The following is a 12,194-nucleotide window of genomic DNA, read 5'->3' as shown; positions in this document are numbered from 1 at the left end:
AAATAATATTAAATATTGAACTAAGGCCAGTACTGGGCAGACTTGCACGGTCTGTGTCTGTATATGGTCGTTTGGTGGAGGATGGGCTGGGGAGGGCTTCAATGGCTGGGAGGGTGTGATGGGCTGGAGTAAGTCTTAACAGAGATTTCGGCAGTTGGAACCCAAGCACAGTGCAGGGTAAAGCTTTGGATTCTTGCCCAGAAATAGCTAAGAAGAAAAAATTAAAAATTTAAATTGAATCAGGTTGGGCAGACTGGATGGACCATTTGGGTCTTTATCTGCCGTCATCTACTATGTTACTATGTTAATTGTTTTTATCATATTCCAGTATTTTACACAACTGATTCATTTTTATCAATTTTTCATTTTTCAGCCTTTGGGCCACTCCAGGCTCTTTTTTTCCCCCCCTGGAAGCATCAAATGTCCCTTGGTTGCTCTGCCTTTTCTAGGAGCACTTGAGGCTGCACTTGCTCCTCTTGTACAGACCCAGGTTGAGTCACCAACACAAAGCCTATGGGTGGTTCCATTTTCCGGAAATTTTGCAGTAATGCTCTTTATCTGTCTCATGGTGGTGCCCTCATAGGTCTGCAGTAGAGAGTTGCGCGGGGACAGAAATCAAACCCGCCCTACCCGTCTCCGCTAGGAGTCAAACCCGTCCCCACTGAAATCAAATTTGTCCCCACCCGTCCCCGCGAGGAATCCCCTCTGTCCCCGCCCATCCCTATAAACTTCAGAAATAGTCATTTCATTTAATTATGCTACTGAATTAAAGGCTCTGGTAGAGACCCATTTACAAATAAGCAAAGACACTTTATTAATTTGGAAATATTAATTGGGAAGAATATATACTTTGTAAACAGGTTTCCACCAGAACCTCTAATGTAAATATAAAATATAAATACTCAGCTGATGAGGACCCCCAAGCTGTCAGCTGAGGACTTTCTCTGCAGATGGCCAGGGGTCCCTTTTGCCAAGCTTGGCAGGCAGCATAGATCCTGTCACCTCCGTGGCTCATGGATGCTGCCAGGGACTGGTTTAAATTCCACTGCTGCTCCTTGCGATCTTGGAAAAGTCATTTCGCTTTCCATCGCTTCAGGTACAAACTTAGGAGCCTTTGGTGTGCGCTAAATGCTGCACATCTTATATTATTGTTATTACACCTATGGGCCATGCAACATTTAGTGCCCGCTAATATCTATTAGTGCATGCTAAGCTTTAGTAAAAGGGTTTCTAAGATTTTTAAGTCCTCTGGGTGTAGAGAAATCACCTACTGTTCTTGAATATAACTTATCTTGGGTTACTTCTGAAAAAACATTTGAGCTAAATCCAAATATTAACATATAACAATCAAGATATTATACAGAATTGTCAATTATCCCATATTGTTATAGCTGATTTGGAAGAATTACAACCCCAGAGAAGACTGATTAAACATATTCCGTGATATGAACACAGTAGTTATAAAAAATGAACAGTGCAACTTAATACCTTCAATGTATGTTATTTACTGCAGGATCCTTTGCATAAAATGGAATTAAAGCGCACTTCAGTAACACCTTCCTTAATGATTTTAAATATTCCTTTGTATTGTCAAAGTTTTATTTTACTGAATATCAAAATACAAGAAAGAAATTACTTTAAAACATCTATCCTCCTACCGTGTATATGGAAGTATTGACAAACAATGTCAGCGCTCAAACTAATGGTGTCAGGTCAAAAGCGTGCCGGGACAAAGGCGTGCGCAGACAATTGAGCGCAGCGTGGAGGTGCGCGCCGCAGAAAATTACTGTTTTTACGGCTCCGACGGGGGGGGGGGGGGCGTGGGGGGGGAACCCCCACTTTACTTAATAGAGATCGCGCCGCGTTGTGGGGGGTTGTAACCCCCCACATTTTACTGAAAACTTCACTTTTTCCCTGTTTTTAGGGAAAAAGTTAAGTTTACAGTAAAATGTGGAGGGTTACAACCCCCCAAACCCCCCACAACGCCGGCGCGATCTCTATTAAGTAAACTGGGGGAGCTCCCCAACAAAACCCCCCCGTCGGAGACCCTAAAAACTGTAATTTTCTTCGGCGCGCGCCTCCGTCTTGCGCTCAGTTGTCGGCGCGCGCCTTTGTCTTTCGCGGGGTTGTCTATGAACCAAACTAATATAAAAATGTTTCAGATTCAGTACGACAAAGTCCCAAATTACCTGTAATAGGATAATCCACATATCGTCTTGTTTTTCCATCATAAAATTCTGTTCCCTTTACAATCACTAAATGAGCTGGAAAATTTACACCCCAGGCTAATGTACTGGTGGCGATCAGGACCTACAGCAAAGAAAAGATCAATGAGGCAGAACTAACACCAAGACAATTTTAAATATGTATTTTAAACTCATCATAAAACAGAAAGGCACATACCTGGATTTTGCAATTCACAAACAGTTCTTCCACTGTTCTTCTGTCTCTTTCATGCAACCCGGCATGGTGCATGCCTATTCCAAAGGCAAGGGTCAGTTTAAGGTTTGAATCCTTCAGTGTCACAATGACATCATTCATCTAACATGGGGGGAAAAAAAAAGCAAAACTCATATTTTATCACCTTGATTAATGTAGAAAGAAGTTCTTTATGTAGACAATTTAGTAACAGAGAACGTGCTCCTTTGGTCCAAAATGGTTAATTGTTTCTATTCGCTTATCAAAATATCATGTGTGACTTTGTCCTTTGCTTACCATGAGGAATTTACTGTGTAAATGAGCTGGACATTTTAGCAGCTTTCCTAAACCATTTTGAATCAGGGCCGGTATGAATGGGAATCGCTCCTGCCGCACCCATCCGGACCCTAGGGATTTCTCAACGTAGGCCTGGGGGGGGGGTCTTTAGGAAAATGTTTGATGGGGAGGGCAGGAGTTTAATTGGGACAAGTCTTCTAGAGAGGGGATAGTGATTGGGTCCGAATGAGGGGGGAGGGATTAAGGGGGAGAGCATAGGCAAGAAAGGAGATTCTTTGTAGTTTGGCCAGCCTCTTTAAGTTGTGGCTGGGGGGAGCAGGCTATGGCCTAGTGGCCAGATGCTCTAAGCTGCTTGCGAACTGTGGGGCTGCCTCAGGGGCTATCTTCGCAGGGGGTGCCAGAACCTATCCTCTTTGCCCCCCTGTGTACCTTTTTAAATATTTACCGGCGCGAGCAGCATCTTCCACTTGCAGCTCCACTACTGCTTGTTAGGTTTATCGCTAATAATGGTAAATTAAGGTGTGTGTGTTTTTTTAAAAAAATCTTTATTTAAGGCAACTCTAAACAGTATACATGCAAAATGCAGCAGCCACTGCTAGAGGACAACAAAGGCAGCAAAATCAACAGTAGTACAGCTAGAACATGAATGCCACCTGCACGGTCACTGAATGAAAAATACAGAAACACAAAATAATAAGCATCTGCTCCAAGCTCCACAGTTTTCACCCCCCTCCTCCTCCCTCCCCAACCTTACCCTAAACCCCCTCCTCCCCCCTGAATCTGTGGAGCAAGCAGTATTCTGTACAGAGCTCTAAATCGTTTCCAAAGGGAAACATATGCAGCCAGGGAGGCACCCCCACCCCCCCGCTGCGAACAGCGGAGACACTCCCAAGCAGCCATATCTAACATACTGTACCACTGATCCAGAATCGCAGAGCAGGAGGCTCGGCAGCCATCCATACATGCAGTAGAGCTTTTGGGGCCAAAAGGATGCCCACCATAAGAAAACGGCTCTCAGCAACTAGGTAGCCCTGCTGCTCCAGTTCGTCCATCAGTCGAAGCAAAAGAATCCGATAAGGCCACTCACACTTCCTCTCCACCACCACCTCCAACATCCGAAACAGCTCATTCCAAAAAGAGGAAAGGGTGGGACCCTCTACCGACCTTCCACCTGAGGCAAAGATCATCATCCCAAAGACCCATTTCTTTTCCCTTGCATCTACAATATAAGCATTATCCTGTGCCTTGGTAATAACAATGTGAAACTGACCCCCCCCCCCCACTGGTAGGAATGTAGGTGGAGGACTCATGCACAGCTTAGACTAGGAAACACTGGTCCCAGTCAATATTCAGCCAGTTGCAATCAGCATTTCCCCCCCCCCCCACCTTCCGAAATAAAAAAATACTGATATTAAATGCTGGGCACAAGCACTGAAAATCTGGTCATGACTGGCCAAGAACGCATTGCCCTAACTCAGGGGTAGGGAACTCCGGTCCTTGAGAGCCGTATTCCAGTCAGGTTTTCAGGATTTCCCCAATGAATATGCATTGAAAGCAGTGCATACACATAGATCTCATGCATATTCATTGGGGAAATCCTGAAAATCGACTGGAATATGGCTCTTGAGGACCGGAGTTCCCTACCCCTGCCCTAACTTATGTGGGTCCTGGCCAGGACCCACTTAAAGTGCCATGTTAGCATGATTGCCCTCAAATCTCTACACCCTGTCCTACCCCCCAATTCTTCCTCAACAGAAGCCCCCTCCATGGTCTGAAGCTTCATCTCTCCCCTCCAGACCACCAACCCATCCCCTTCATTACCCTGCATTACTGTGAAACTAGGAGTGCTGCCATTTTTAAGACCTAGAGCTCAGGTGTCGAAGTCGGTCCTCGAGGGCCGGAATCCAGTCGGGTTTTCAGAATTTCCCCAATGAATATGCATTGAAAGCAGTGCATGCACATAGATCTCATGCATATTCATTGGGGAAATCTTGAAAACCCGACTGGATTGCGGCCCTCGAGGACCGACTTCGACACCCCTGCGAGTCTAACTGCTACCATATGCAAATAAATACCCAAGAACCGCTTTGACGAAGCGCTATCCCCACCCTTTTTACCTCCCTTTTAATTTATTTTGTCTTAATGTACTTACTCCTCCTTGCCCACAGACCCCTTTGTTACCATATGTCTTTCAGTCCTTGATATTTAAACTATGAATGCCTCCTTTTTTTTTTCTTTTTTAAATTTAGTATTGGAAATCGTCTAGGTAACCCTTTATAGACGGTATATCAAGTATGAAATAAACTTGGAAACTTGGATAAACATGACAAGAATAACTCAAAATAAATGTTTACAATAGTAATCATAAAACAAATCCTCTAATAGATCCTTAGTCTAGCCCAGAGGTAGGGAACTCCGGTTCTTGAGAGCCGTATTCCAGTCGGGTTTTCAGGATTTCCTCAATGAATATGCATGAAATCTATTTGCAAGCACTGCTCTCAATGCATATTCATTGGGGAAATCCTGAAAACCCGACTGGAATACGGCTCTCAAGGACCGCAGTTCCCTACCTCTGGTCTAGCCAGTTAAAAAAATCCAAATTCCTGAGAAATAAAAGGATAATCTTTACTTATTAAAATATGCTCTACATACAATCCTGAAACATCTTTCATCTCAAGACAGGCCTATACAAAGCGTGAAGCCTTCCAATTTTTTTTGCACACACTTAAATAATCCTCTGAAACACAACACTCCACCAGTAGCTGATCTCAGAGATGACTCCCTGTGATAACCACTTTGTGAAGAATGGACTTGACAAGCCAGTAAATAACTGCTTTAAATGTTCTTTTAAACCATTAGCTCCTATATCATTATACATTCTATATGGGTGGGTGAGCCTTTGATCTTTAAGGGTCGCACACAAGTTGGGTTTTAATGACACCCACATTATGCATGAAATAGATTTGCAGGCAGTGCCTCCAATGAACATAAATATATCTCATACATATTAACTGGGGATATCCTGAAAACACAGCCACTGTAACAAAACTGCCACATTACCACTTCAGGAGATTTAGAGCCAGTCCTGGATTTTTGACAATTGGTTTATTTACATTATGGGACCTACAGCACTGATTTTATTGGGCAGAATCAAGTACAACAAGGACAAGCCATGTACCGGCACACGAGTTCAAAAACATGAATGGAATTGGGTAACTTGGAAGCTCTAGTCTAGGGCTCCTCATTTTTATTTTAAAAGCACAAGTACGGCAAAAGAGACAATCATTTTTTTTAATGGAAAGGAAGTTCTATAACAAGAGAATAGACTCAGGTATAACACAAGAAAATAAATCTTCAAACTGCAGTTACACAGAATGACCTTGAACTGGTAATGCTGAAGGTAAAGTACATGGGATAAGCACAAAGAATTCCTAGCTGACAAGTGAACAGCAAGAGGAAAGAATGGACAAAATTGATTGATATTTATTTATTCAATTTTCTATACTGCTTTCCCAGAGGAGTTCAGAATGGTTTACATGATTTTATTCAGGTACTCAAGCATTTTTCCCTCTCTATCCTGGTGGGCTCACAATCTATCTAATGCATCTGGGGCAATGGGGAGTTTAAGTGATTTGCCCAAGGTCACAAGGAGCAGCATGAGATCTATTTACACATATTGGAAGCAGTGAATGCAAATAGATTTTATGCAAATTGATTGGGGAAATCATGAAAACCTTACTGGATTGTGGCCCTTGAGGACTGATGTTGGACAATTAGGTGCCATCGACTCGTGTTCGAATCCTAAAGACTTGATGAACTACATATCTAAAAAGAAATTGGTTTTGTGTTAGTCCAGTAAGATCCTCCAACATCATCCCTAACTAGAAGGGAAGAAATACTCTGCAAAATAGAACTTGATCGCTCTTCATTGAAGGCTCTCGACAAAGTATTCAAAGGCAAGGAAATAACACTCCAAGTGAAGATCAGACTTATCCATGCACTCATTTTCTCAGTGGTCAATTATGGATGCAAAAGCAGGACACTACGTAAACAAGACAGAAAAAAGATTGACTCATTTGAGCTTTGGTGCTGGAGAAGGATTTTTTGTTTGTCGTGGACTGCCAGAAGAACTAACAAATCGATTCTGGAAGAGATCAAACAGGTTACGTCACTTGAAGCCCAAATGATGACATTACAACTGTCTAATTTTGGTTACACTGTCAGAAGAGAAAGATCACTGGAGGAGGACATCATATTTGAGAAGATCAAAGAAACCAGACAAATCAGATGTTGGGACAAACCTGGTCTAAAGGCATACTTATTTAAGCATGCTTTTTAGGTTAAGAATTTGTCTAATTTATTTTGATGATATTTTACAATATCAAATACAAATGTTTGTAAAGTTTGTTTTATTACTGTTTATACTCAAATATAAACTAAGATTTTGGGGCCAAAAAAATGGCCCAAAAATGGGGTTCTCGGTTTATATGGGAGTCTCTTTTGGATGATGGTGCTTTTTTCCTCCCCTACCCACCTGACCAACAATTCTGCCATCATGTTTCTATATAGAACAGTCTCCCAGAAGAGGTGGTGGAGACAGAGACTGTGTCTGAATTCAAAAGGGCCTGGGATAGGCACGCGAGATCTTTAGGAGAGATAATGGTTACTGCGGATGGGCAGATTGGATGGGCCATTTGGCCTATATCTGCCATCATGTTTCTAATTCTATTTTCTACCCCCTCCAGATGCCCGGTACTGCTATCCTCCATCCCCTTCCCATGACTGGCACTGCAATCTCTTCCCCCCACTCCCAATGACCAGCACTGCTATCTTTACTATTAACCATTGCTAACTCCTCCCCCCCCCGATGATCGGCCCTCCTATCCCCCCTCATTGACCGGCAATCCTATCCTCCACTACCCGCTCCCCCCTGTTCCAGTCTGACATCGTGCTTACAGTCCCGATGCTTCAGAAGCTGACACTCTGTGTTGGGCTGAAGGGCCTTGAGCATCTGCATATGCTTAAGGCCTGCTGACTCCCACCCACTCAAGGCCCTTCAGCCCAACACAGAGCATCAGTTGATGGATTCATGGATGCAGGAATTTAAGCTTAAATTAAATCACAATAAGACCAAGTTTTTTGTGGTATCACCACACAAAAAACTCCATGAACCATAAATCATTATAGTCTCAACTTTATATACAATCCACCCGATGATTAAAATATTGGGGGTCGTTATTGACCAACATTTGACTATGAAAAAACAGATGGATTCTGTGGTACAAAAGGGTTACTATACCTTATGGAAGCTCTGGACCATAAAACCATATTTCGAGTTTTCTGCTTTCAAACTTCTAGTTCAATCATTACTATTGAGTCTTCTTGATTATTGTAATATAGTTTATTTGACATGTACTAAAAAATAGATGGCTAGACTTAGATTAATTCAGAATTCGGCAATAAGATTGATTTATGGTCTGAAGAAGTATCATGAGTTGCACTGGCTCCTGATGGAGGCTCGGGTATTGTTTAAGTTGGGTTGTCTTTGTTATAAGGTCACGAGTGGCACTTCTACTATCTATATGATTGATAGATTTCTCATTGCATCTCATAAATACAGTAGAAAATCTCATGCCCTGTTTATTTTTCCGTCATTTCAAGGTGGTAGAAGTAAGAAATACTTGGATCATGCATTAGCATTTCAGGCAGCCTCCTATGATAAAGAATTTTGATCCCTGTTACGTAAAGCCTGTTCCTACAAACACTTTAGAACTTTGCTGAAAACCTATCTTTTGTCAAATATCTGGCTAACTAGTTTTAGGCGTTTCTTATGTTATTTTATTGTTAATCTTTTGTTAACCACGTTGAACTTCTGGTTACACGGTTTATAAGCATGAAGTTATGTTATATTATGACTGTAAGTGCAATGTCGGTCTGGGGGAGGGGGGAATGGGTAGTGGAGGATAGGAGTACCTAAGAAGCTGGCCTCCTCTGTACTTTTCTTTAGCAACACTGCTCTGAAGCAACTTCCTGTTTCTGCTTGGGTGGACCGCAGCAAAGGAACAGTGCAGAGGAGGCCGTGGGCAGCAAGAGGAAGGCGATGGTGGCACATGGAGGGAAGGGGAAAAGAGGAAAGAGATGGGACACACAGATGGAGGGAAGATGAAGAGATAGGGCATATGGACGGAGGGAAGAGATGGGGCACATGGATGGAGGGAAGGGGAAGAATTGGAAAGATAGATTTGAGATGGAGGCCGAAAAATGGAAGAAAAGTGAACATGAAAATCAGTGCCAAAGAAGGATGTAGTGCAAAAAGTGAAGGAGAAGAAAGAAACAGCAAATGCATGGAAACAGAATTAAGAGCACAGATGGAACAAGATGGCCAGATAACAAAGGTAGGAAAATGTTTTTTAATTTAAGCCTGTGAGGGGCATTCATTTGCTCTCTCTGTTTGCTTACCTCCCCACACTGAGGGAACGTATCACATAAAAATGTATTATTGCCTTTATTGTTTATTTAAATTTGTGGGACAATTCTCTGGCTGCTGTGTGCTTGGGGATTTGTCTATTGGCGCTGCTGCTTGTTCTCATGTTTTTTAAGCATCTTATTGCAGCATTTTTTGAGATTTAATTTTTATTTTTGTATTTTGGACTGTTCAGGAAGAAGTGCATTTCTTTTGTGGTGTAGTGTGTGCAGAGTCTGGGATATTAGGGTTTCGGTTGTGTACAATAATACTGCTAGTTTGTGGGTTTGTATTTGAAAAGGGTTGGGGTTTTTTATGTATGTGTGACTGAGGCCAAGTGTTCTGCTTGCTTTATATTTGAGTCAACCTTTTTTCCTCCTTTTTTTAGGGGAGAAAGGTTACCTTGGTTTATATTCAGATCGGTTTATAATCGAATACATATGGTATGTTCTTTTAATATTCTTTTGTTTTTTTATTTTATTGTTGCTTTGATTTTGTGTGTGTCATTTGTTACTTGCTTAGACTCTTATATAAGTTGCAAATCGATCACATATATTCCAAGTAGCCAGACCTTTACTATGGAACTTTGTTCCAGATTCTATCTGTTTGACCTTTGAATGGGCATTTCGGAAAAGTTTGAAAGCCCATTTATTTTCGACCTTCCTTTTCAAATTTGGTTACTTTGTAATCTTGTAATTGCTCAGCTTTTTTATTTTAAGGCACATGTGTAAGCTGTTTATTGTATGCTGTCATTTTAATAATCTGCTATGTTTTGTTTATGTATGTAATGTTTTGTTTTAATCATGTATGTATCGTTATCCGCATAGATGGTTGATATGCAGGCTACAAATGTCAAATATAAATCTGTAAAATAAAATAAAAATAAAATGACAGAGATAACAGAAAGAGAACAATAGTTTCATGCCTTCAACATGGTGGTGGTATAAGGCTAAAGGTGTAAATAACAGTATTTTCTTCAAAGCAAAATTGAACAATTTTGTAGAAGAGAAAGAGACTGGTGAGCATGACAATGTAATTAGACTCTAGGGAAAGGTGATGATCACCATATGTGGGGGTCAGGAAAGAGTAATTTTTTCACTCTGCTGCTGAATTATGCCCGGATAGTGTTGCCTTTTTTTTGGCTTTGTGCAGGATTACCACCGAGACAGCTATAAATATGACCTATAAAATACTGGGCTCAGTAGACTCTTGGTCTTCTTGGAATTTAACAAGGAATGAGCACAGAAAAAAAGTTTGAAAGAGAAAAACAGTGCTAAGCTCAGAGACAAGGAAAAGGAATTACACAAAATTACCCCCCAAATGAACAGGGGTGACAACTGGAAGAAACATTAGCATTTTGACCAGTGGGAAGGACTCTGTCCGGCTTGGCAGACATATTTCTTATTAGAAAATCTGAAGAAAGGGAGTATAATCTTAGTGATGAGAACAAATCCAGCTCAAGTATGACTAAAATAGAAATACAAAGAAAGAAACTACAGTAGAAAACATTATAAGAATGCAAGACACAAGATGTTTGGAAGAAAGGAAAAGAGAGGGTATCATTTATACGCCATCAAAGGTTTTGAAGGCAGATTTAAAAAGGCAGCCTAGCTAAATGATAAGGGGTTTGTCTGTTCTAGTAAAAGGAAGGTTCAGGTCCAATAAACAGCCTCACTACCAGCCTCATCTTTAAGCTCTCACTGGGAAATTCTTGTGGATAAAAAGCAACTGCACTGGTTGATGAAATCTCATATGTATTTGGGTATAGTAGCACCAGGCCCTGGCAACTAGGCGTTCTGGGCAAGGACAGGATGGTATTTTTATTTTCAAGGGAGCCTTTTTATTAAAACATACTAAAGTTTTGCAAATTATGTGTACGACAGCGTGGTAACTGCTGGGGACACCCCAAGTATTTTCCTATTAGGTATTGTAGGGGGGGAGAGAAACATTACTTAGCATGCAATATCATGCCATCAAGTTAACGGTTACCACACCCAAGTATGAATATTTTCTGATAATATTCATGTGGTAATTGCTTACAGCAGCCCTGCCCAACATGCGGTCCAAAATGGTTCTTATTGCGGCCCGCGCCCGATACGGATCTCACTCCGCTCTCCTGCCTGTGGGGGTTCAGCTACTGCGCCAGATTCTCCCACTGCCACCGACAGGAACCAGCCCTGAAGCTTTCCAGCAGTTATGTTTTGCTCCCTCTGCTGCAACTTCCTGTTTCAGGCAGGGCGGGACACGGCACATGGAAAGAAGTTGCAGCAGAGGGAGCGGGACGTTGGAGAATAAGGGAGAGAAGTTGGGCCGCGGACATGGAGACTGGAAAAAAAATGAAGATATGCCAGGCCCTGGGGAGGGGAATGACAGAGATAGTGAGAGAGACAGAAAGACCTGAAACAAAGGGGAGGCAGAAGAGAGGGAGGCAGATGTTGAACTTGGGGGTGTCTAGAAAGAAGAGAGAGAAAGAGACTGAAGAGAAAGAGAGAGAGAGAAAGAGAGACCTGGAAGAAAGGAGAACAAATGCTGGATATGGGAGGGGGTTGGGCTGTAAGTAGAAGAAAGACAGATAGAGGCCTGGACCAAAGGGGAAAGACAGAAGGCAGATGCTGGACTATGGGAGGTGCAGGCAGAGAGGGAGAGACCCTGAGGAAGAACAGAGAGATGGAAGATCATAACAGAGGAGGGAGAGGGAGACCTGGAACAAAGGTACAAAGGAGAACTAACACTGGATCTGGGGATGGTAAGCAAAGGGAAAAGAGAGATAGAGATCTGGACCTAAAGGGGATGGGCTAGATTGTGAAAGAAATGTTAGATGCACAGTCAGAAGGAAGTCCAATCAGGAACTAATTAATCACCAGACAACTAAGGTAGGAAAAATGATTTTATTTTCAATTTAATGATTGAAATGTGTCAGTTTTGAGAATTTATATCTGCTGTGTGTATATGAAAAATGAAAGGAAAAATCTGCATTGCAATTAGTAAAGGGGGTAGGATCTGGGGCACAGCTTGG

At 41.9% G+C, this 12,194-nt stretch overlaps 1 protein-coding gene across 3 annotated transcripts in view; it reads right to left on the bottom strand.

Annotated features, from left to right (window-relative positions):
* The window catches only part of ASCC3 (activating signal cointegrator 1 complex subunit 3), a 938,401-nt gene that overhangs the window by 229,258 nt on the left and 696,949 nt on the right, over positions 1 to 12,194 (bottom strand). For all 3 annotated transcript variants that reach the window (XM_033936490.1, XM_033936487.1, XM_033936488.1), the window contains exons 31-32: positions 2,404 to 2,541; positions 2,190 to 2,310 (exon numbers count right to left, since the gene is read on the bottom strand). In XM_033936490.1, the coding sequence (XP_033792381.1) occupies positions 2,190 to 2,310; positions 2,404 to 2,541 (259 nt within the window). The remainder of the gene's footprint in view (positions 1 to 2,189; positions 2,311 to 2,403; positions 2,542 to 12,194) is intronic.

This window comes from Geotrypetes seraphini, chromosome 3 (genome assembly GCF_902459505.1).
Source record: "Geotrypetes seraphini chromosome 3, aGeoSer1.1, whole genome shotgun sequence".
Lineage (NCBI taxonomy): Eukaryota > Metazoa > Chordata > Amphibia > Gymnophiona > Dermophiidae > Geotrypetes > Geotrypetes seraphini.
The sequence above is the reverse complement of the archived record's forward strand: the minus strand, read 5'-3'. Positions and strand labels throughout refer to the sequence as shown.